This window comes from Rhinopithecus roxellana, chromosome 13 (assembly GCF_007565055.1).
Source record: "Rhinopithecus roxellana isolate Shanxi Qingling chromosome 13, ASM756505v1, whole genome shotgun sequence".
Classification (NCBI taxonomy): domain Eukaryota; kingdom Metazoa; phylum Chordata; class Mammalia; order Primates; family Cercopithecidae; genus Rhinopithecus; species Rhinopithecus roxellana.
Window position 1 is genome coordinate 71,715,170 of NC_044561.1, and position 24,151 is coordinate 71,739,320.

Sequence of the window (24,151 nt, forward strand, 5' to 3'; positions counted from 1 at the left end):
CTGGCCGAGTGGGGTCAAAGTGAGCAGTCCAGGATTGGCAGTCCTGGCCCCTTCCCTTTTCTCCCTGTGGCTTCACCTTCCTGTGCCTGTCCCCTCATCTGCAAAGTAGAGATCGTGCTAGGACTCCACTGGCAGGACTGCCACCGGCGCTGCATGGAGACTCTTAAGGCACCAAGAGTCCGGGAGCCTCTGTGTGCAAGTGGGGTTGGCTGCTGTTGTTAGGGGGCGCATGAGGGCCACACACACACAAAACCTCGTCAGCCTTCAGGGCCGAAGCTCCCGACTCCCGAGTTGTGGTAGGGAGCATGGATTCTGACTTGGAGGGCAGAGTGCCCGGGACTCGCCTTTCCCGGCGTGTGTCTGTGTCTGGCCCCATGACTGTCACCTGCACGTGCCCGCACACTGCGTGTTCCTGCTCCGTCTCCTGCCGTGTTTCCCTGGCACTGTGACCCTGCTGCTCTGAACGACCTGGCAGGTTTGTGAAGACTGGTATGACTTGATCAGCGTTCTCTGCCTGCCACGTGACCCGCGTACCCTCTGGAGTTGTACCTCTGTCCCATAGACGGGGACGTGGACGGACGTGCCGGAGGCTGCCAGAGACCACCCAGATCTGAAGTAGCACAGAACAGTGTCCTCAAGTCTGCAGCACCTGTCTGCTGAGTGGGATGCTGTGGAAGACACTCGTGGCTTCACTTGCACTGTGGGCATCGCGTTGCAGTCTGCTATCTGCTCTTTCCGTGTCAGTCTCTCTGACAAACTTCATGGGCTCAGGACTTGTGGTGTCCCTCTGTCCCAAGCAGCCACCTTCCTCCCCTCTCTGGCACTGACTGGCCGTCTAGCCTCGGGGCGGCCACATCCCTTCCCCTCTGCGGCACTGACTGGCCGTCTGCCTTTGCACCCTTGTTAGTGATTGTTAATGAGGTCACAAGCCAGCAGCACGAGGACTCATTTCCAGATACTGCGTTCTTCAGAGACGACTTTTTGTAGAGACGCCATTAAGAAGCCTAATGATATGTTTATTGTGATATAGGAAAATGTTTGTCATGCACTTGTTCTTCGGTAAGAAAACTTTAGAATTACTGTGGCTTCATTGCAGCTCATGGAGAAGCCTGGGGCCCACTCGGATATACTAGTTACATTTGGAAGGAATAATTTCTGTGTACCTGGGGGTGGGAATTCCTTTTACTTGCGCTTGTTTTAGGTGACTCTGCTTATTTTTCAGGCACCTGGAACACCTATCATTGCACGGCAGGTGACCCCAACTACCATAATTAAGCAAGTGTCTCAGGCCCAGACAACGGTGCAGCCCAGTGCAACCCTGCAGCGCTCGCCCGGCGTCCAGGTGAGAGGGCGGGCGGCGGATCTGCTGAGGCTGCAGGGGCCACGAAACCTGATTTCTTTGATGCAGAGATCAGGCCTTAGGAGATTTATTATTTTTTTTAAACTGGATACTAAATCAAATTTGGGGAGGAAGGTTCTCCTTGAAGAAAGTGCTTTTTCTTTGACCACCAACATGGGATAAGTCAGGATTTCTTTCTTTTTTTTTTTTTTGTCACACAGAATTTAACACCAGCAGCACTGTTCAAGCTTTCCACCATATTGGAAGCTTTAAAACTATGTGCTGGCCTGGCGCGGTGGCTTAAGCCTGTAATCCCAGCACTTTGGGAGGCCGAGACGGGCGGATCACGAGGTCAGGAGATCGAGACCATCCTGGCTAACACGGTGAAACCCCGTCTCTACTAAAAAATACAAAAAACTAGCCGGGTGAGGTGGCGGGCGCCTGTAGTCCCAGCTACTCCGGAGGCTGAGGCAGGAGAATGGCGTAAACCCGGGAGGCGGAGCTTGCAGTGAGCTGAGATCTGGCCACTGCATTCCAGCCTGGGTGACAGAGCGAGACTCCGTCTCAAAAAAAAAAAAAAAAAAAAAAACTATGTGCTTACTAATACTTGATCGTAAGGCATGTCTGAAGCAGAAGCAGCCTGCGGTGAGGACAGTGTGTGTGTGCACATGTGGCCTTGTGTGTAACCATGAGGATGGCAGCTGTCACTGAGATGGATGTGGCCGAGGTGTCGTTCTCACTGTTGCAGGCACATGGACTGTAATTTTTCACCGCACCCTGGGAAGCAGATGACATCGCTTCTTTCATCTCATGGTGCGGCGCTTATGCTGAGGCGAGAGAGGTTCTGGGACTCACTCCTGGCCATGCCGCCTTGAGGGTGCCTGGCATGCCATGCTGCCACCTGCCACTCACGTCCCATTCCGTAGTGAGAGCATAGTTCCAGAAGGGTTCTGCACCCACCCAGGTGGCTGCTGGTTTCTAGAACAGCGTTTTCATCTGCGGAGGGGGGCGTGTCCCAGAGCAGGTGCTAGCCCCTCTCCCAGTGGTGCCGATGCTCCTGACAGCTCAGCCTTTGGCCTGCAGAGCCCAGAAGGGTTTGTGTGCAGGCCAGGCTGTTCTGGAGGGGTCGGTGGAGGTGCATGGAGGGGAAGGGGCTAGCTGGTCAGACGCACCTGGTGAGGGAAGCAGCCTTCTCTGGGCAATCAGCAGGAAGCAGCTGGGAGAAAAGTGGTTCAGGGGTTTTTCTTGGTCTGGTGTCTGTGAGCGTCCGTGGATGCGTAGGTCTCTGTGGTATTGGTCACTGCCGGTGAAGCACCTGCCGTGAACCAGGCAGTGGGCCTGGACGCGCTGCTGACGGATCCAGAGTCCTTGCCTCAGTGCTACAGACCCTGCTCCCATTGCTCAGTGGTGAAACGGAGGCTGAGCCCCAGGAGTGTGGACTTCAGGGGCAGCTTCCCCCCACCCCGGCTCTTCCACCCTCACTGGGTCATGTCCCAGCTGGCTGCAGCTGCAGTGGGTGAAAGCGGGTGGAAGAGCGGTTTGGTACCAGGGAGACGTGTGCTGGCTTTTGGTGCAGGCCCCGCCCTCGGTGTTTTCCCTGAAGAAGCTTGCTCAGTCCTGTGCTCTGATTGGTGCGTCTGGATTTTTGGTTACAGTGACTTTTCTGAGAAGGTAGTGAAGCTTATGGTTAAGTTTTTGCATTATACTTAGTGGCAGACACGATCTGGATATCCTCTCAGTGAAATATGTGTTCATCGGAGCAGAAGTAAGTGTGAGGAGTCAGTTCTGATGGGAAAGAAAACTCCCAAAAGATGAGATGGGTCCTGGGTACTCCTGGGGTCCGGAAGCAGCAGCTTGGTGTGTCGTTTTACGTTTTCTTCCCTGGAGGTTTTTATTTGATGTTTTTCGGTTAAAAAAAATCCATGCTTATTGTTACAAGTGAAAAGATACACAGACTTAGAAACAGCCCCTCCACCCTGCTGCCTCCTCACAGCCCTTCCGCACCCCTCTGGAAGCGGGGTTGTTCAGAGCTGCTTCCTGCACGCTGGCGGGGCTGCACCCACCTTGCCACGGGGAGGGAGCTGCGCTCGCTGCTCTGGAGCCATTCTCAGGCTTACACTGCCCCCTGCTTTCAGAAGCTGCAAATGAGTGTTTAAGAAGTTGGAGAGAGAATGTTGACGGCTAGGTTTATACATTGGAAAAGTACTAGTTTAAAGTATCAGTAAACATTTGCATTCTGATTATTCATGTAGAATGGAAATGTTAGGAATTGAGTACGGGCCACTGAGTTGTCTGAGCTACCTTTCAGTGTCTGGCTGTTCATTTGCTTAGCAAAGCAGCCGCTCCTTTCTGACAGTTTGACACTGATGACCCATCCTTCATTGCTCGAATCTACTCTGAAAACTCCCCTTTGTGGGAGGCTTCTTGTTGACACTCACTTTTGGGGAGTAAAGAAAGGTGGGTTTGGGTGATTGCAGGGAGCTGGGGACCCTCCTCTGCGAGAGGCTGTGGCTGTGGAGGCCTGACTGCCCTGTAGCCAGCCTCTGCATCTGGGAGGCTGGAGCTTTCAGGAGCCGTTCTTCTGTTGTTTCGATTTCTGAGAGATGGGGATCTGGGTTGTCCGTTAGGATTATTTACTCTGGTCACTATGTGCCTTTTTCCATGGACTTCTGAGGACTGGAGTCTGCGGTGCCTGGCTTCGTGAACGTCCGTTTTTGATGCAGGTGCAAATCATGCCTTCCTCAGGTGCTCAGGACTGCGGTCATCAGGGCACAGGGCAGGCGTCCCAGCAGCACTCCCATGTCCAGCTGACTGGCAGGTGTCCAGGGCCCTTGGCTTCCTGGGCGTCCTGGCCACCACAGGGAGGCTTGTTTTCTTTTTCTGGGCATGAGGCTGGTCTTCCCCTCATTAGCTGGTAGCATGAGATGCGCTTACCTTGTGTTTTGGATTCTTGTAGCCTCAACTCGTTCTGGGTGGCGCTGCCCAGACGGCTTCACTTGGGACGGCGACGGCTGTTCAGACGGGGACTCCTCAGCGCACGGTTCCAGGGGCAACTACCACTTCCTCAGCTGCCACGGTAAGAGCTGCTCCTTTCCGTCCCTTCAAAGACGGTCAGGCCCATGGCGCAGGTCAGAAAAGGCAGCCTTGAGACCTCGGGCCGGCTTCTGTCCCAGACCGCTTACTGCCTGCTTCACAGAGCAGTGAACAGTCTGGGGCCCACGTGAGCGTGTGGGGCTCTGCTGCTTGAGGTGGGCCCCGAGGGCCTCAGACTGCAAAAGTCTACAAACAGCAAAAGCCCAGACACCTGCCTTTGAAAAAGTCACTGGTGGACTGTCGTGTTCAGTCTGTAGAATGGCAGCACCACCCGTCTGTGCTATCGCGATCAGTCTGTAGAATGGCAGCACCACCCGTCTGTGCTATCGCGTTCAGTCTGTAGAATGGCAGCACCACCCGTCTGTGCTATCGCGTTCAGTCTGTAGAATGGCAGCACCACCCGTCTGTGCTATCGCGTTCAGTCTGTAGAATGGCAGCACCACCCGTCTGTACGCGCAGTGTTGGCCTGTGGTGATGGGCGTCTGTAAACAGTGAGCCCCACCTGGCGACTTCTTGGGTTTCTTTGCTGCGCACTTTTCGTTGTTTTCTTGTCTGCCTCCTATTTGTTTCCTTCTGTGTCCATTTGGATTGGCACAGGTTGTCCTTACGGTCAGCGACATTGCGGCAGGCGTCTTTGCAGAGTCTCTTTTCACTTTTTTGATTATTTGCATAGCTGCCTTCCTAGACGTGGCCTTGCGGGACCGAGGGAGATGCTGACTTCGGTGGCCATGTGACTGATGTGGCTGGGCCGCCCCTCGGAGCATGGCCCGGGGTTCTACTCCCGTCCACAGGCCAAGAGGTGGTGCGTTTTCTTGAAGTTTAGAGGAGAAATATATGTATCTCTTATACATACGCATATTTTAGTAACCAAAGGCTGTGACAAAAATCTGCCTTTTAAGATTTTTCACTTATGTCTTTTTACTTTAATCCAGGAAACTATGGAAAACGTGAAGAAATGTAAAAATTTCCTATCTACGTTAATAAAACTGGCTTCATCTGGCAAGCAGTCTACAGAGACAGCAGCTAATGTGAAAGAGCTCGTGCAGAATTTACTGGTGAGAAACCTTGACTTGACATTCCCTTTTCCCTAAGGCCTGTTGCATAGGACAGACACCTATTGCTGCTGTGACCTGTGCTTGGGAGGCCTGTGCCAGCAAAGGGAGAGCTCCTCTGGAAGGCTGCAGGCAGAGGGGAGGGGTGCACACCTGTCAGAGGTGTGTGTGGCCTAGCTGAGGAGACTCCTTCCTGGTGCTGGGTGTTCTGGGGCTGGTGCCTGGTGGTCTCCTGGGCTTTGCCATTTTCTGGTGCGTGTGTCCCTTGTCTGTGGCTCTCTTCTCCTCTGGCTGCCCCCACCATGCTGCACTCTGGCCAGGGTCCCTGGCAGCTCCCTTCTGGTCCTCTCCCCACTCCTGTGTGAGCTCTTGTAAAATTCCCAGGTGTCCGCAGTCCCTGCTGGAACAGGCGTTCCGCACCCTGAGCCAGCAGAAGCCCCCTCCCCATGGAGCAGACCAGCTGAGGCACATTCGTGCTCCAGTGGCAGAGCCATGCCCCCCACCCCTGCCCCCACCCCTTCCGAAACCTCTGTCACAGTGAACAGCACCATGTCTCCTGGCCAGAAGGTGGGAGGATTCCTGGCGGCCTCCCCTCTCCTTAACCCACAGTCCCAAGCTCTACATCTCTACTCATGGCCGAACTCTTGGCTCTCCACCTTGGCTCTCCCCAGGACTGTCTCATGGCTCAGGGGTATGCTGGCCTCAGTGGGATGGCCTGGGGATCTGGAGTGGCTGGTCTTTCCGTGCCTTCTCCTTGCCCGCCTGACGGTGTCTTCCCGAGTCTCTCAGGGTTCAGTCCAGGCACCGCCTTCCCAACCTTGTCGCCTGTCTTCCCGACCTCTATGCCACGCTGGCCTCTGTTTCTGAAATAGGATCTGGATCTGGCCCTCTTGCTCTGGGTCCCTTTTATCTGACTGTGGACTCTGGGCACCCTGACTGCTTGCAGGGGTGAGCACAGCTGTTGTCTGCTCCTGAAGGTGCTGATGCCCTGACTGTCTGGATCCTGTCTGTGTGGCCCCTGGCACGCTGTGACCTCCTGTAGCACTGTGCTTGCAGGGCTGGCTTTGATAATGGAGTTACTTTTAGGCTGATCTGCCTCCTAGCAAAATGCCTGACACCGAATAGGTGCCTGGTAAACACTGAGTAAAGACTGGCATTGAGTAAGAGACTTAGAAAAAGACGAGAAGTAGACAGGTGACCCTCCCAGGAGGAGACATGGTCCGCAGCTGGCTGCACTGCGGTGTCCAGGGTGAGCGCCTGTCACACATGTATCTGTGGAAGGTGTAGCACGCAGACTTTCCCATCTCCTCTGTCCAGTGAAACTCGGGGCGGAATCAGCCGTAAAATACGAGACCAGAGTGATGCGGGATTCAGAAGTGTGTGTGGAATCTCATTCACCAGAATTTCAACATGGATTTTATTTTTAAGGATGGAAAAATTGAAGCAGAAGATTTCACAAGCAGGTTATACCGAGAACTTAATTCTTCACCTCAACCTTACCTTGTGCCTTTCCTGAAGGTAATTTCAAAGGTCCTGGTGCTTGACGAGCAGCAGAGCCAGGGAGGGGTGGGGCGCAGATGCTCCAAGTGCGCAGGGGTGAGGATGCTCCAGGCACGGAGGGTGCACAGTGCCTGTGCTCCCTGCAGGGGTGGGGCCGGGGACTCAGTGCCTGGGGACAGAATATTAGGTGTTTTTCTGTAAAGCAGGAGCTCCCCTGACACTGTGGCCTTGTGGTTCTGTCGTGCGCAAGGTGGTGAGAAGGGCGCGTGCTTTCTGAAAGTGAGGGGAACAGGGAATGGAGTAGCGTTTGCAAAACCGGATAGGACCAAGGGTTTCAACAGCGTCAGGCTGTCTCTGTTGGATAATCATTGGTATCAGCACATTTAAAAAATTAATACGTATATTTGTACATATTTATGAGGTGCATGTGATGTTTTGTTACATTCATAGAATCAGGGTATTTGGGGTCTATCACTTTGAGTACTTATTTCCATGTGTTGGGAACATTCAGAATCTTCTCTTCCAGTGATGTTAAAATATTTTAAAAAGTATTTTAAAAATATGGCTTTTTGTTTGTTTTCTTAAACACATTTTGGACATTTGCTATCAGGAATAATCCTGCCTAGTGGGAGGGCGGGATGAGGTCCTGGCCCCTGACATCCAGACGTGTTGCTGTGAGGGCCAAGATCCGTCTTATTTAACTCACAGATTTTCTGTAAAAGTTGTTATTTCTGAATTTTTAAGCAAGGAAAACTGACGCATGAGCAAGCCCCTGACCCCTCGTGTCTGTCTTTCCACCCAGAGGAGCTTACCCGCCTTGAGACAGTTGACTCCCGACTCCGCGGCCTTCATCCAGCAGAGCCAGCAGCAGCCGCCACCGCCCGCCTCGCAGGCCACCACTGCGCTCACGGCTGTGGTGCTGAGTAGCTCAGTCCAGCGCACAGCCGGGAAGACGGCGGCCACCGTGACCAGTGCCCTCCAGCCCCCTGTGCTCAGCCTCACGCAGCCCACGCAGGTCGGCGTCGGCAAGCAGGGGCAACCCACACCGCTGGTATGGAAGGGGCGCCTTACTGGTCCACACAGCCCACCGTGCCTCTGCTCCCTCCAGCTTCTCAGATAAATTGGCCACGGCTCAGAAACCTTTTCTAAGCATGCAGGAAGGCTCCTGCTAGAGGAAGCTTAGGCATTACCTTAGTTAAAATAGAAATCAGGGTTGAGGCCCTGGGATTTTGTATTTTGTCTCAGTAAAATGAAATAGTTGAGTTGGCTTTGAACCACCGGCACGTCCCCACCTTGTCTTGTCTAGGGATGTTACTGGTGTAAACGAATGTAGTGTGTTTTTAGAGGATCTTGTAGACAGATGTTCTCTTGGATTAGGAGCAGCGGTCCAAGCGTAAGACACGGGCACCCGCGTGGGACAGGTGGGCAGGAGACTGGAGACAGGGTAGCAGCTCACAGTGCAGGGTGGATTTAGGTGGGTCCCGGGAGGCAAAGCTGCGGCTGCTCATAGCGGTTCATTTATGTGCAATTTGGATCTGGCTTTGTTGGTTTTGTAGTCATGACGTTTGCTCTGCAGCTAGAGAAAGGATGTCTTTACCAGAAGAGTTACATTTCGAGCACATTCCCTTTCATGGGCAGAGGGATTCACCAAACATAGAAGGGCAGTTTTAAAAAAATGTCAGAGGGGTTTTCTTCCTCTAAAGACAGCTTAAAAAACACAATGGTGCGGGCTCCCTCATCTTGAGCCGGTATGTGTTCTGATGGTGCACACATCAGAACCAGCTGGGTGAAGAGTATCCATTGGGGAGCTGGCTCTTGTGCTCTGTTCAAGTTGCATTTGTTTTTGTCTTGATTAGTAGCGAGGAGAACAGGGTAAAATGGCATGGAGGGAAGGTGTCCCTTATAAAGGCCAGGGAAGCATGGCCACTGGGAAGGGCTGAGCTCCTGTGTAAAGAGAGGGCTTCATTGCCTTCCTTTTGACTCCAGAGGGAAAGAGATGTGCTGTGCCCCTTGCTTCAGTGTAGTGTAAGGATAGAACTTCCCTATTCCCAATCAGTGGAGCTAGTTTACCCAAAAGGTGGGTTCTATTTAAGCAGGGACGGTCTGTGGGCAGTCATTTTCTTGCCAGGTGTTGACCTCTGGTGCTTAGTCACACATGAGCAGCGTGGGTGTTTTTAGAATTAGATGCTGTGTTCGGCAGCAGGATCACCTCTGCATATTGCTTCCATGGGCTCTTCATAACCATGTGTGGAGTCTGCAGAGCGCAGTCGGTGGGATCCAGGGCATCCGATCCATTGCCTGCACCCTGAAGCCTGTGGAGGCAGAACCCGGGCTTCTCCCTGATTTGATGGCAGGCTCCCTGCACCGCAGGGCCTGGCCCGGGCATTTGATGGCAGGTTCCCTACACCGCAGGGCCTGGCCTGAGCATTTGACAGCAGGTGGCCTGAGCTGCCTGAGGCTTCTCCTGTCCAGTCTGGGTGTTCCTGTTTTATTGAAGAAGTGTTTGCATTATAGGCCCCTTCCCCAGGCCCCCACACATGTTCTGCAGCATGGAGTTTACCTGCCAGGGCACCTTTGCAAACGGTAGCAACTAAATTCTGGAATACCTGGACCCAGAGGTTTGGGGCCAGGCCTTATGGACTTGAGCATTGGCTTTTGACAGGAATGCCAGTGTCTCTGGGCCCCAGTGTCCTGGGGACAGGGCCAGAACACAGGCCGTGGTCAGTGCTGCCAGGTTTGGGATCTCTGCCTTGTGCTGGAGGTGAGAATGAGAGGCAGGATGAAAGCAGAGCTGGGCAGACCCTACCATGAGGGGCCCAGAAGGGTCTGGGTGGACAGAGCTGGCCATGCTGGGGGCAGTGGGTAGAGGCCCTTGAGGGCCAAGTTCAGGCAGGACTTAGGGGCTCTAACCCCACTCTAGTAGAAAAGCCCTCAGCCTTCTTATAGAAAATTCAGAAAGGGAGCTGGGTTTGGTGGCTCATGCCTGTAATTCATCACTTTGGGAGGTCAAGGTGGGAGGATCGCTTGAGCCTAGGAGTTCAAGACCAGCCTGGCCAACATGGTGAAACCCCATCTCTACGAAGAAATACAAAAATTAGCCAGACATGGTGGTGGGCGCCTATGGTCACAGCTGCTCAGGAAGCTGAGGTGGAGGATCGCTTGAGCCTGGAAGGCAGAGGTTGCAGTGAACCGAGATCACGTCACTGCACTCCAGCCTGGGAGACAGCAAGACTTGCCTCAAAAAAAAAAAAAAAAAAGAAAATTCAGACGAGGTAAAACCACTTGACCTGTAGCCACCAGGCAACAGTGTCACCTCTGCTAATATTTGGGGGGTAGTGGTCCACCCCATCCTCGGTTGCTGAGGTCAGCAGGCATCACTTTGCTACCCGCCCCCTACAGGCCCTGACCAGTGCCCAACTTTGCTACCCGCCCCCTACAGGCCCTAACCAGTGCCCAGGGGCAGCTTCCAGGCAGCAGATCTGCTCCCCGCTTGCCCCTTCTGTGCCCACACGGGCACCCCTTGCCCACGTCCTGCCCTGGTCTGGCCGAGTCAATGCCCAGAGCATGGTCCTGTAGCCTGCTGGGGTTGAGCCGCACACAGGGTCTTCCCAGGACTTCTCACTGAGGGCGTGGGGTACAACGGAAGGAAAGGGAGGAACCTCCTGCTAGGGACCGAGGGGCCCCTGGCCCTCAGGGAGCATGCTCACCATTCTCTGCTGGTTCTGCCTCAGGTGATCCAGCAGCCTCCGAAGCCAGGAGCCCTGATCCGGCCTCCGCAGGTGACGTTGACGCAGACACCCATGGTCGCCCTGCGGCAGCCTCACAACCGGATCATGCTCACCACGCCTCAGCAGATCCAGCTGAACCCGCTGCAGCCAGGTGAGGGCCTCGTGGGCCCCTGGCCACTCAAGACCAAGGGCTGCTCCCAGAGCCAGCTGTCACTGGGCGTTTGTTTAATTGTGGCAAAATGTACATTACATAAAATTGGCCATTATAAGTATCTAGTTCAGTGGCATTAATTTCATTTACTGTGTTGTGTAACCATCACCACTGTCAGTATGATTTTAAATGTTTCTTACATATTTACCATGGTTAGCTTCTTTATCTGTAATTATTCCTGCACTTTAAAAACCTTGATGAAATGCAGGAAAATAAATGCTTGAGAAGTACAGCTTACACGTCGTACTGTAATTTAGAGTTATTAATCTGAAGTTTTTGGAAACTTTCTTGTAGCTAATTAGGAGAGTGGTAGCTGTGCCTCTGGGCCTGTAAAGCACCAGAGCACATAGTTGATCTAATAAAAGCCTTGTGTGGTTTCCACTGTGTGTTTGTTTTGTAGTCCCTGTGGTGAAACCTGCTGTGTTACCTGGAACCAAAGCCCTTTCCACTGTCTCGGCACAAGCAGCTGCTGCACAGAAAAATAAACTCAAGGAGCCTGGGGGAGGTTCGTTTCGGTAAGGAATGGGCCTGTGTACATTGGAGGAGTGTGGCCAGAGTGGAGAAGAGTCCAGAGTCTGTGCTGCTGCGTTCCCGCCCATGGGTCTTTCCCACGTGGCCCTGGTGGCCAGGGGCTCCGAGGCTACTGCTTCACACTCACTTTGACCTCACGTCGCTCAGTTTTACCTCATGTTCACACAAGTGTGTTTTCCATAGAGTTGACTCAGAGGTTTTGCTTCATACACATAGCCAGAAAGCAAATCAACTGTATTTTTATATGAACTAATAGGAAATTCATTTTTTAATATAGTGTAGTATTTTGAGTTCATTGCATTCATAGTATAAAATGCTTCACTTTCCATGTATTCAACTTCAGAATCCTCAGAAAAGCTGTACTGGACCAGGCGCAGTGGTTCAAGCCTATAGTCCCAGCACTATAGAAGGCTGAAGTGGGAGGATCGCTTGAGCCCGGGAGTTTGAGACCAGCCTGCACAACATAGTGAAACCTTACTCAACAATAACAAAAAAATAAAAAATTAGCCAGGCTTAGTGGTGTGCGCCTGTGGGCCTAGCTACTTGGGAGGCTGAGGCAGGAGGATCTCTTCTGGCCAAGAGTTAAGTGTTGCAGTGAACTATGGTTTTACCACTATATGCCAGTCTTGGTGACAGAGTGAGACCCTGTTTCTGGAAAAAGAAATGCTGTGCTTTGCCTGGGCCTCCTGGAAAGCAGTTGGTCTTAGCATCGCTGTCAGGGAGATGCTTATGGGACCTGAGCAATGGGAGAGGCTTGGTGTGATCTCTGTTGTGATCAAGGGGTGGTGGAGTTGTGTGTATTTTAGGAAGTCTTACTATGAGTTTTCCCTTTCCCAGACACTTCATCGAACCTAAAGGCATCAGGCAGGGCATAGCAGGCCTGGGGAGTAGCTGTGGCCTGAGCCAGAGTCCAAGCCCAAGCAGGGAGAGATGGCCAGCATGTCTGGGCCCAACAGGAGGCTGATACCTCAGTGAGGAGGGAGGTCACTTAGGGACATACACAGGTGAAAGAATCAAGGCTGCGGGAAGCCTTGGTGTTTTGCTGTCAAGGAGTCAGCGACCTGGCAGAAGGGATAAAGGAGAACGATCCCTGTGGGCTGGCTCAGGATTGGAATGCTGATGCAAGCCACTGGGTTTCAGCGTGTGTCGGCAGGCATAGGTAACCATGGGTCTTGCCATAAGTTTCTAGCTTTGTCCACTGCAGGGTCCTGGGAACAGTAACGCGCCAGTAGCAATGAGCACACCTAGTGCTCAGATGTCGTCTTCTAAAAACCATTTTCCACTAAAATGACAAGGGCTCCTGAGAGAAAAGACTGATTGCAGGGCTGGGATAAGGAAATACAAGATGAGCAGAGACCATCCTGTGTCAGAGAGCAGTGGACATGGGCATGACCTGGAAGTGGATGTCAGCAGAGTGGCCTCCGTCCCATGGCTGGGTCCCACAGCTGGAGCCCTAAGCTGTGCAGCCCAGTCACAGTCCGTGACCGCCCGGGACGCCAGGCCGTGGCCAGACCCTGAGTGAGCACGTGGAGCCTGTAGGAGGACTGGGCGTGAGAACTGCTGTGGAGCAGCTCCCCAGGACACAGCGACCCTGGGAGATGGCAGGCAGGCCCCCGGCCTCGTGTTCAGAGCCCACTGCTGGAGGCGGCAAGTGGAGGCTGCGTGCATGTGGACTTCCCAGCAGGACTCTTAGCCCATGTCTCCTCATGAGGGGGTTGAAGTCAGCCTGGAAGAGGACGTTCTGCACACAGCTGGCCTGTGCCTTCCAGGTGTCAGGGGCAACCCAGGCTGTCAGGAGAGGCTGAGGAACCTTCCAGCTCGAGGAGCTGGACAAGACGTGGCAGCTGCAGGCAGCTGGGATTGGGATGTGGACTGTCCTGCAGGGAGAGGCGCTGCTGGGACCAGGGCCCATGGGGGAGGGCCTGGGGAGGGGTCATTCATCATGGCCTGGTCTCAGTGGCAGCCTGCTTCTGGAGGGGACGCCCTTCTCTGTAGGAAACATACGCAGAATGTTCTGGGTGGAGGAGAGTCAGGTTAGCAACTTTCAGGTGATTCAGGAAAAAATTGTGCGTACTCTTCTTCCAACTTTTCTGAGCCTTTAAAAAGAATTTAATGCTGCCTCTGGCTTTGAAAACCTTTGCATAGATCAGACCCCCAGAAGTCCCTGTGCTGTTCCCAGCTCTGCTTTCTCTGGACTTGAGTCCCCTGTGCATCTGTGTGTAGATACTAACCCGGCGCCAGTTCACAGCTCTCCTTCCGCAAAACGGTCAGGCTTTCCAGGAAAGCAGCGAGGCACCCTCTTTGCTGTGGCAGATGCAGCAGGTGCAGGCGCTTGGGAGGACAGAGGCCTGGCCTCGGCGCGGCCCTGCCTTCCACGTGGGGTTTCCTGCCCTTACCACCCCAGCCCTCCTCCCGATGAATTCCTTGTACAGTTAAAACGATCTTTCCTTCTTTCCTCAAGGGACGATGATGACATTAATGATGTTGCATCAATGGCTGGAGTAAACCTGTCAGAAGAAAGTGCAAGAATATTAGCCACCAACTCTGAATTGGTGGGTACGCTAACGCGGTCCTGTAAAGACGAAACCTTCCTCCTCCAAGCGCCTTTGCAGAGAAGAATATTAGAAATAGGTATGTTGGTGTTTAATCCCTGAGTCCTTATTAAACAGCAGCGCTGTTGGAGCATGGAGCTTCAGGTGAGCACACCTGATACCTGGTTATGTGTTTTGTCTGAGTTTGTGATTTCCACATGGTTGCTGGTGGTGGTTCTTGGGTAAAGTGTGGGTACCACTGCCTTCCACCCCACCAGCCTGTCTGGGCTGCCCTTAGGTTGTATAAAAGCAGTAACTGCCGGATGAGAGATTAGCCATAAAGAAAGAACTGTGCTTAATGATTTTAAAATCTGTTTTTATTGCCTGATCTTTAGGTAAAAAACATGGTATAACGGAATTACATCCAGATGTAGTAAGTTATGTATCACATGCCACGCAACAAAGGCTACAGAATCTTGTAGAGAAAATATCAGAAACGGCTCAGCAGAAGAACTTTTCTTACAAGGTAACCGGCTGTTTGCCTAGGAGAGCGTCTTTCTGTTGTTGACCCCCACTCTGCTGGCTGGAAGCCTCCTCCCCACACCCAGGCAGAGGGCGGTGGGTCCCAAGTGCCCCCATGTTCCTTTCGAATGTGTTTTGGATTTCTTACAGGACTAGATTTTGGGACGACTTCTTTTTGAGACAGGGTCTCATTCTGTCACTCAGGCTGGAGTGCAGTGGCACAGTCTCGGCTCACTGCAGCCTCCACCTCCTGGGTTCAAGTGATTCTTGTGCCTTAGCCTCTCAAGTAGCTGGGATTACAGGCACACACCACCACACCCAACTAAATTTTGTGTTTTTAATAAAAGAGACAGGGACTCGCGATGTAGCCCAGGCTGGTCCTGAACTCCTTGCCTCAAGTGATCCTCCTGACTTAGCCTCCTTAAGTGCTGGGATTACAGGCATGAGCCACTATGCCTGGCGGGTTTTACCTTTTGGAAGGTGATCCTATTCACTCTGTGGGCACCTATCTCTCTCCCTGGGCTGTGAGCTGAACTGGCAGACCCTGAGGTGCCGCAGCCCTATTCTCATGAAGCAGCCCTTCTAAGTAAAATGTGCCCTCCTCACCAGCAGTCACATGAACACTCTTCCAAGGGCACACGGGGTGAGGTGGTGCCTGCTCCCATAGCCAGGAGGCAGCGCCTTCAGGGCAGCACTGAAAATACACACACTCAGCCCTTGCTGTAAAAGTAGTTCTGTGTTGCTGCAAAAACGGTAAATATTACTTAAAAAATCAGACAGTATCGGCCAGGCGTGGTGGCTCATGCCTGTAATCCCAGCACTTTGGGAGGCCGAGGCGAGCGGATCACGAGGTCAGGAGATCGAGACCATCCTGGCTAACATGGTGAAACCCCGTCTCCACTAAAAATACAAAAAAAATTAGCTGGGCGTGGTGGTGGGCGCCTGTAGTCCAAGCTACTCAGGAGGCTGAGGCAGGAGAATGGCGTGAACCCGGGAGGCGGAGTTTGCAGTGAGCCAAGATCGCACCACTGCACTCCAGCCTGGGCGACAAAGCGAGACTCTATCTCAAAAAAAAAAAAAAAAAAAATCAGACAGTATCAAAGTGCAGAAAAGGGACACTCCCACAAGTGTGGCCCTGAGACAGCCAATACGAGACTTCATTCTGTGGACGGGGCATTGATAGAACTCTCGGGCGCAGCATCTATGAGGTGGGAGGGTTGGGTCCTCGCCAGATTGGGACTGGACGGAGGGAGGGTGTTGTGCACAGATGGTCCAGTGGTGCTAGACAACCCCTTTGCTTGCTGGGCTCTCAGATTTATGACAAGCAGGATTTTAACTTTCTTCATAGGATGACGACAGATACGAGCAGGCGAGTGATGTCCGGGCACAGCTCAAGTTTTTTGAACAGCTCGATCAAATCGAAAAACAGAGGAAGGACGAACAGGAGCGGGAGATCCTGATGAGGGCAGCAAAGGCAAGTGCTGGGTATCTGCTGCTGTTGTCTGGGCCCCTCCGTCTTGGGCACAACCTAATGAGCTCACTGAGTCGCTGGGGTTTCGGGTCGTCAGAGCATGTTTTGGGCTGTCCTTGAAGCAGAGGCGATGGGTGCTGTCCCTGGAGCTGCAAAGAGAAGCCTCATTCATCCAGCACAAGCGTAGATGCTTGAAAAGCGGGGCTGCTTAAGATTCCCAGCACCTCACGCTCCACACAGTCACACCCGGGTGTGAAGCACATGTTTCTAGAGCCCCCTGTGTGCACTGGACCAGACTCTTCACACTCATATTGCCCTTGTTCTAGAACATTCACAGCCAGGCGAGGCGCCTCCTCATTAATAGAGTCAGACAGGAGACCGCAGTTCCCCGGGGATGGGGGTGGGTACTGTGGAGTGGGAGGGGCACTTGCTTCAATCACAGCCACAGGCTGTCCCCTCCCTGGTGTGTGGGGCAGGACAGCAAGGAGCCTACGAGACCCATTCTCCTCGCTGTCATCTGGTCACATCAGGTCAAGTCAGAGCCTGTGATTGGTAGATGTGTTTCAAAGACTGTATCTTCTTTTTTTTTTTTTTTTTTTTTTTTTTTTTTTTTTTTTTTTTTTGAGACAGAGTCTCGCTCTGTCGCCCAGGCTGGAGTACAGTGGCGCGATCTCGGCTCACTGCAAGCTCCGCCTCCCGGGTTCACGCCATTCTCCTGCCTCAGCCTCCCGAGTAGCTGGGACTACAAGTGCCCGCCACCTCGCCCGGCTAGTTTTTTGTATTTTTTTTTTTTTTTTAGTAGAGACGGGGTTTCACCGTGTTAGCCAGGATGGTCTCGATCTCCTGACCTCGTGATCCGCCCGTCTCGGCCTCCCAAAGTGCTGGGATTACAGGCTTGAGCCACCACGCCCGGCCAGACTGTATCTTCTTAAATCCAAATGTTACTGAATTCTCAAGAGTACTGGCTTTTTTCATGGTGTGTGATGTAAATTTTCATCTTTGGCTATAAGCATTTAACAAATTTGCTATGCATTCTTTCACATTACCTAGATGTTATTGTATAGTGAATAAGATAACACATTTGTTAAATGATAAACATTTAGTTCATAACTTACTTTTCTTTTCTACCTCTTTCAAAAATAGTCTCGGTCAAGACAAGAAGATCCAGAACAGTTAAGGCTGAAACAGAAGGCAAAGGAGGTGAGCCCTGTTAGTCGTGGGCACTTTGCTGCGCACTCTGATGCCCCACGGGAGGGGGCTGAGGAAACTGGCACTTCTGTTCGATAGGCATTTGTGTGTCTATTTGAAATGTTTGCCAAGTTTAAATAAATATCATGTCAAAGGTATTTTCCTATGCAAACGGTGTCCTACTTTTAAATTCAATGGTGACTTCCCTTTGGGGGGACATTAGTCTCTGTGCTTTTGACTTGCATGTATTTTCTGAGAGTTTTAAGATGAACATCTGTTGCATTAAAAAAAATCTTATTTTTCGGATTATAGAATATGCTTACTATTGAAAAAGTCGAAACATTAAAGAGGTTACGATTTAGGAAACTACAGAAAACCCTTTAGTATCTCTGTATTACTTTTGTAGTAGGTAAAAAACATGCAAGAAATGATGTTGTTTCCTTTTCAAAATAAAAGATGCAGCAACAGGAACTGGCACAAATGAGACAGCGGGACGCCAACCTCACAGCACTAGCAGCTATCGGGCCCCGGAAAAAGAGGAAAGTGGACTGTCCGGGACCGGGCTCGGGAGCAGAGGTACAGCAGCGTTGTGGGATCGAGGTCCTGGGGAACCATGGGGGAACATCTTAGAGCCGCCTCTTCTAGGGGACGGACACACACAGGGGAATTTGCTTTCTCACCATTTACATGTTGTCTCACCTGTTATGGAATATTTGTTTTACACTTGACATTTTAAATCCAAATCAGCTTATTTGTGGCTATCACAATGAGCTGAAAGTCATTTTCATGAGGAAGTTTGATTACCGTGATGAGGTTTAGGCTGGATTTGAAAACGGTGTGGGGAAATGATAACTGTCAGAAGAATGATCTGAATAGGGATCTTGCTGATTGTTCTTGCTGCACAGTGTCTGTGTTTTAGATAAACCCCTGTAGGAGAAGGAAGGGGAAGAAGTGCCACCTGCTGCTGTTTGTCCAAATTCCATTAGTTTCTCGTCTTGTTTGTGGTTGTATCGTTTACTCTAATAATTATAAACCCAGCCGTAACATGTTATTTTTGCTTTCAGCTGTCAGTTGTTTTTTTAAGTAAAGTACAGGAAGAAAGAAAACAATCTTTTATGTTTCCCTCCTTATTTGCCATCTGTGGTACTGTCCACTCCTTCCCATGGGTCCGTTTCCATCTGCCACCATTTCCTTTTGGCTTGAAGGAGAGCCATTGGGATTTCCTATGGTGCAGGTCTACTGGTGATGGATTCTCTGGTTTTGTTTACTTGAAAATTGTATTTCACCCTCATTCTCTTTTTTTTTTTTTGAGACAGAGTCTCACTCTTTTGCCAGGCGGGAGTGCAGTGGTGTGATCTTGACTCACTGCAACCTCTGCCTTCCAGGTTCAAGCAATTCTCCTGCCTCAGACTCCTGAGTAGCTGGGACTATAGATGTGCGCCACCACGCCCAGATAATTTTTGTATTTGTAGTAGAGATGGAGTTTCACCATGTTGGCCAGGATGGTCTTGATTTCTTGATCTCATGATCTGCCCGCCTCAGCCTCCCAAAGTGCTGGGATTATAGGCGTGAGCCACCGCGCCTGGCCTTCACCCTCATTTTCAAAGGATATTTTACTGGTTACAAAGTTCTGGGCTGATTGTTTTTTTCTTGCAAAACTTTCAAGACCTTGTTCCACTGTCTTCTGACGTCCTGCTGTAATTTTTAATTTTTTTACATGCAGGGTCTCACTGTGTCACCTAGGCTGGAGTGCAGTGGTACGATCATGGCTTGCCGTAGCCTCGACATCCTAGGGCTCAGGTGATCCTCCTGCCTCAGCTTCCCGAGTAGCCGGGACTACAGGTGCATGCCACCATGCCTGGCTAATTTTTGTACTTTTGTGTTTTTTTTTTTTTTGTAGAGACAGGGTCTCACCATGTGGCATGGGCTGGTCCTGCTACAATTTTTAACCTTGTTCCCTGTACGTAGTATGCTTTGTGTCTCTGGCATGACTTTCAGTCTTTATTTTGAGACATTTGTTCTTTATTTTTTAGAGGTTTGTCTGTGTTGTGTTTTGCTGTGATTCTCTGGATATTCAGCCTGCTTCAGGTTCTCTGAGCTTCATAGATCTGTAGGTCAGTGTCTTTCATCAGATTTGGAATATTCTGGCTAATATTTCTTCAAATGTTTTTTTCCAATTCAATCTTACTTTCTTTTGCTGGGGCTCCAGTTACACGTATGTTAGACCTGTTGATGCTGCCCTACAGGTCTTTGAGCCTGTGTTCCTGGACTTCAGTCTGTGTTCTCTCTGTTTTCCAGACTGGAAGATTTCTACTGATGTGTCTACGAGGTCCTTGGCAGATGGACTTCTGCCATCTTCAGTTGAAGTTTCCATTTGTTAGCGTATTTTGGAATTCTAAGATTTCCATCTAGTTCTTTTTTAAAGTTTATGAGTATTTGCTGAAATTCCCTATCTTCTCACTTATTGTGACTATATTTCCCCTAATTCTTTGAGCATATCATTAAAGCTATTTTATAAGGTTTTTGTCAAGTTCAACACCTGGGCCATCTCACATTCACTTTCTCTCGACTGCTGTTTTCCTTGGCCTTGCACACTTTCTTGTCTCCTTGCATGTCTCGTGGTTACCTGCCGAGAGACTGGACTCTGTGATCTACCTTAAGAGTTGATTCTTGTAGGTGGTTGAGTTACTGGCTGACCACCTTGAGTTTGTGTGGCTTTGTTTTTCATTTTGTCAGTAAGGATCTGGGGGAAAGCTCAAGGTGTTTCTCAAGCCCCTTTAACTTAGTGGGATTCAAGTTGCAAACTCTCTTTCCTGTCTGGGTTTGGCTTTAGGCTTTGCTAAGGTAGGTCTTACTCTAGGGTGTGATCCTTACTTACAAGGAAAGGTCTTGCTGCTCAGGCAGGCTGGTCTCTCATGCTTCTGGACTCCCATGCTTCCCATGCTTCTGGACTCCCATGCTTCTGGTCTCCTCCCATGCTTCTGGACTCCCATGCTTCTGGTCTCCTCCCATGTTTCTGGTCTCCCATGCTTCTGGACTCCTACCATGCTTCTGGTCTCCCATGCTTCTGGACTCCTCCCATGCTTCTGGACTCCCGTGCTTCTGGTCTCCTCCCATGCTTCTGGACTCCCATGCTTCTGGTCTCCTCCCATGCTTCTGGACTCCCATGCTTCTGGTCTCCTCCCATGTTTCTGGTCTCCCATGCTTCTGGACTCCTCCCATGCTCCTGGACTCCTCCCATGCTTCTGGTCTCCTCCCATGCTTCTGGACTCCTCCCATGCTTTCCATGTTTCTGGTCTCCCATGCTTCTGGACTCCCATGCATCTGGACTCCTCCCATGCTTCCCATGTTTCTGGTCTCCCATACTTCTGGTTTCCCATGCTTCTGGATTCCACTCTACTCTGCCCCACCCCTGGCTTCTCTGTTTCACTCTCAGCCCCGTGGCAGCTGCTGTCTGATGCACATTGGACAGTCTTGCACTGCTTCTTGGTATGCAGGTGCACTCTGAGACAGGATCAGGGTAATGACCTGATGAGGGCAAGCTCCCCCTCCCCACCAGGGCTGTTGGAATCATGTAGGTGGGATGTCCCAGACCTCAGTGCTGGAGCTTGCCTGCCCAGATGCTAGCAGTGACCTCTGAGAAATGGCTGCCTGGTGTGGAGAGGAGGGACTCCAGGTTTAACAGACACTAGAGTTTTGGCAATATGGCATCCCAGAGGTTCAGAGAAATCCCTCCTGGTACAGTACAGGTTAAAATGTCGGGTACAGTGTAGGAAGAAAATAAAGATCTTGTCTTTATAAATGCATGCATGAAATGTAGATAAAATAGGGGGATTCTTCTCTGGGTCAGAAATAATAAGAAAGTACAGATTCCCAAGGCTAACACGGGCTCTGGTCACTGTGCGGCTGGGAGTCTTGGCCCGGGACAGGCCCCAGCAGGAACCTGCACTCAACGGCCTAGGCCTGAGAGCCCACCGGCTGTGAGGCCTGCAGCCCACACTGCAAATGTAGTTGTAAACCAAGAAAGAATTGAAATTCTGAATAACAACAACATACATTGAGAAGAGCACTTACAGTTAAGGACTCCTAGTATTTTGTGGGGAGGTGAAAGATATTGATTAGCCTTTTTTTTTCCTGGATTTCTTTTATGGTTAACTGAATTATCAGAGGCGTAGATCTTGTAGCCCATCATCAGTTCAAGAAGTAGAATGTTGTAATCCCAGCACTTAGGGAGGCCAAGGTGGGTGGATCATGAGGTCAGGAGTTCGAGACCAGTCTGCCAAGATGGTGAAACCATCTTGTGTCTCTACTAAAAACACAAAATTTAGCTGGGCGCGGTGGTGGCGCCTGTAGTCCCAGCTACTCAGGAGACTGAGGCAGGAGAATCACTTGAACCCGGGAGGCGGAGGTTGCAGTGAGCTGAGATTGTGCCATTGCACTCTAGTCTGGGCGACAGAGCGAGACTCCATCTCAAAAAAAAAAAAAAAGAGAGCTAGAACATGCCAGTCACCTGGGAGACCCCTTACCTTTATGTACCCCACCACATCACAGCTACTTTTACTTCCCTCCAAAAATAACTGCTGCTCTGACTTTTGGCAAAGCCAGAAAGAAACACCAGGACATGACAGTCCCCAGTTGTGCAGCCAAGACACGGGTTAGCCTTGCCATCCTTTCCCATTAAACTTGACTTAAAAGGAAACCAGAATTTAAAATTTAAAAAAATTGTAGGTCCTTCCCACCCCTGCATCACTTTCTTTTCCTTACAACTTGTCGGTTGAAGGACCGGGTCGTTTGGCCTGGAGTGTGTCCTGCGTCAGGATGGCTGGCGGGGCCCTTGTGATGCAGTTCTGCCCGTTCCTCTGTCCTCTGAACATCCTGCATGTTGGTGGCTGGACCCAGAGACTCCTTCAACTCTGGCTGAATCCCTGCGGCAGGACCCTGGGTGCTGTTGTGCCCCCTCATCGGGAGGACACAGGTCTGGGCTGTGTACTCTGGGGGTGGTGGCTGGTCATGCTTCATGCCTAGGGCCACCAGTCCCTTGAGGTTGGAGATGGCGACGCTCTTAGTCTGTGAGTTCTTTCTCACTTCCTCGTCGGGATATTCTTTTGGAGACTCTTCCTCCACTACTGTTTGGCCAGTTGGGTCCAGCTCATAGAGGAGACACAGGGTAGATGCTCGCATGTTTCCTTCCACATACCCAGGTGAAGATAATGAATCAACTGGTTGTCATCCTCAGAGGGTGACCAGTAGTTTTATGTTTTAGTGTATTGTTTTTATTTTTTATCATTATAATCTCAAGGACTTGCGCATAATCCATCTATTGCAGTACTCATTTTGGTTGCAGTTCAGACTACGCCATCCTTGGCCAGTGGAAGCATCTGCAGGTTGGTTCCTGAGTCACGCTGGGACGTGGGGCTGATGTCTTTGCCATCTGGATGTTAACATGTGTTAGGCTCACCTTACACCTTTCCTGTTTCAGACTGAAAATAGTCATTTCTCCAAGAACTGGTTTCTTCTAGTGGGAAATGGTGTTTGAAGACCACTCACTGGGACTAGGGATGTCATTGCCGCTGGGGTGGGTGGCCTTTTCAGTGAACAGAGCTAGGAAATTTGGTAAAAACAGGGTCTCGGCCAGGCGCGGTGGCTCACACCTGTAATCCCAGCACTTTGGGAGACCAAGTCGGGCAGAGCACAAAGTCAGGAGATCGAGACCATCCTGGCTAACATGGTGAAACCCCGTCTCTACTAAAAATACAAAAAGAAATTAGCTGGGCATAGTGGCGGGCGCCTGTTAGTCCCAGCTACTCGGGAGGCTGAGGCAGGAGAATGGCGTGAACCCGGGAGGCGGAGCTTGCAGTGAGCCGAGATCGCACCACTGCACCCCAGCCTGGGTGACAGAGCGAGACTCCATCTCAAAAAAAAAAAAAAAAAAAAAACAGGGTCTCATGGGTTTTTATGGATATTTCCAATTCAGGTAGTTCAAATTCAGAGAAGTATAGGAGTTACGCTGTTCAAAATGACGTCTTTATCTTCTACAGTAAGAATTCTGGCTCTTGGCTGCCCCAAGGCTTGGGGACTGGGGAGTTGGAGGGGAGGGCAGGAGAAGGGGAGAGAAGAAAAAGATCCTGCTTATCATGGACATAGGAGACAATAGAATTAAAATATCTCCTAACTTTGGATATAGCCTAAGAATAAGAATATGGACACTCCTGCCGATGGTGGAAACAGCCGGAAGTCATTCATGTGCTTTCTCCCTTGGCTCTGTTTTTTATTTTGTGCTGTATTTATGTTCTCAAAACATTTAGCTGTTACACACCATAAGCTCTCCCTTTAGCCCTCTGAGTTTTAGTGCCATAAATAATGACATGTTTAATGCTGTGATTTGTCTCTGTGTCTCTGTAGTCATTTTGGTTTTTGCAAATCTCATTCTCTGCTAGATCCTTTTGGAATGCTTCATGGGAACAGCCACTCCCAAGTTCCCACCTGCTGATGAGTTTGTGCCCTTTGTTCCTGAAGGTCTGTTTTTTGGCTCACGTTGTATTTCCTGAAGTGTTGAAAGACGTTACTCTGGATTATTTCCTCCCTAAAGTGTTGCTATCCAAATCTAATGAGAGTCTCATTTTACTTCCCTTGTAGGCCACGTGTTTTTCTTCCCTGGGCGTCCTTTTTCTCAGAAACTGGGTCATCCCAGTGGAGTGTGTCCTGGGGCTGATTCCGCTGGCGGGGTGTTGTCAGTACTGGCTGTGTTCTTTCCATGCGGTCTCAAGTCTCCTTAGAACATCTGCAGTAACGATCCTTTGTTTGTTCTGTTCTCGTTTCCTTCTTCAGAGATTCCTGTTTTCCACATGTTGTATCTTCTTTGCCTGCTGGAGCACTTTTTACAGTCTCTTAATTTTTAAAATATCTCTCTCTTTTTCTTTTTTTTTTTTAGAGACAGGGTCTTTTTCACCCATACTGGAGTGCAGTGGTGTGATCACAGCTCACT

At 50.8% G+C, this 24,151-nt stretch overlaps 1 protein-coding gene across 2 annotated transcripts in view; it reads left to right on the forward strand.

Annotated features, from left to right (window-relative positions):
• TAF4 (TATA-box binding protein associated factor 4) overlaps window positions 1-24,151 on the forward strand; it is an 87,308-nt gene that overhangs the window by 48,357 nt on the left and 14,800 nt on the right. For both annotated transcript variants that reach the window (XM_010365281.2, XM_030914246.1), the window contains 12 exons: window positions 1,223-1,342; window positions 4,296-4,415; window positions 5,365-5,487; window positions 6,913-7,002; window positions 7,787-8,035; window positions 10,716-10,863; window positions 11,324-11,438; window positions 13,916-14,085; window positions 14,381-14,511; window positions 15,856-15,981; window positions 17,122-17,178; window positions 17,623-17,742. In XM_010365281.2, coding sequence (XP_010363583.2) covers window positions 1,223-1,342; window positions 4,296-4,415; window positions 5,365-5,487; window positions 6,913-7,002; window positions 7,787-8,035; window positions 10,716-10,863; window positions 11,324-11,438; window positions 13,916-14,085; window positions 14,381-14,511; window positions 15,856-15,981; window positions 17,122-17,178; window positions 17,623-17,742 — 1,569 coding nt within the window. The remainder of the gene's footprint in view (window positions 1-1,222; window positions 1,343-4,295; window positions 4,416-5,364; window positions 5,488-6,912; window positions 7,003-7,786; window positions 8,036-10,715; window positions 10,864-11,323; window positions 11,439-13,915; window positions 14,086-14,380; window positions 14,512-15,855; window positions 15,982-17,121; window positions 17,179-17,622; window positions 17,743-24,151) is intronic.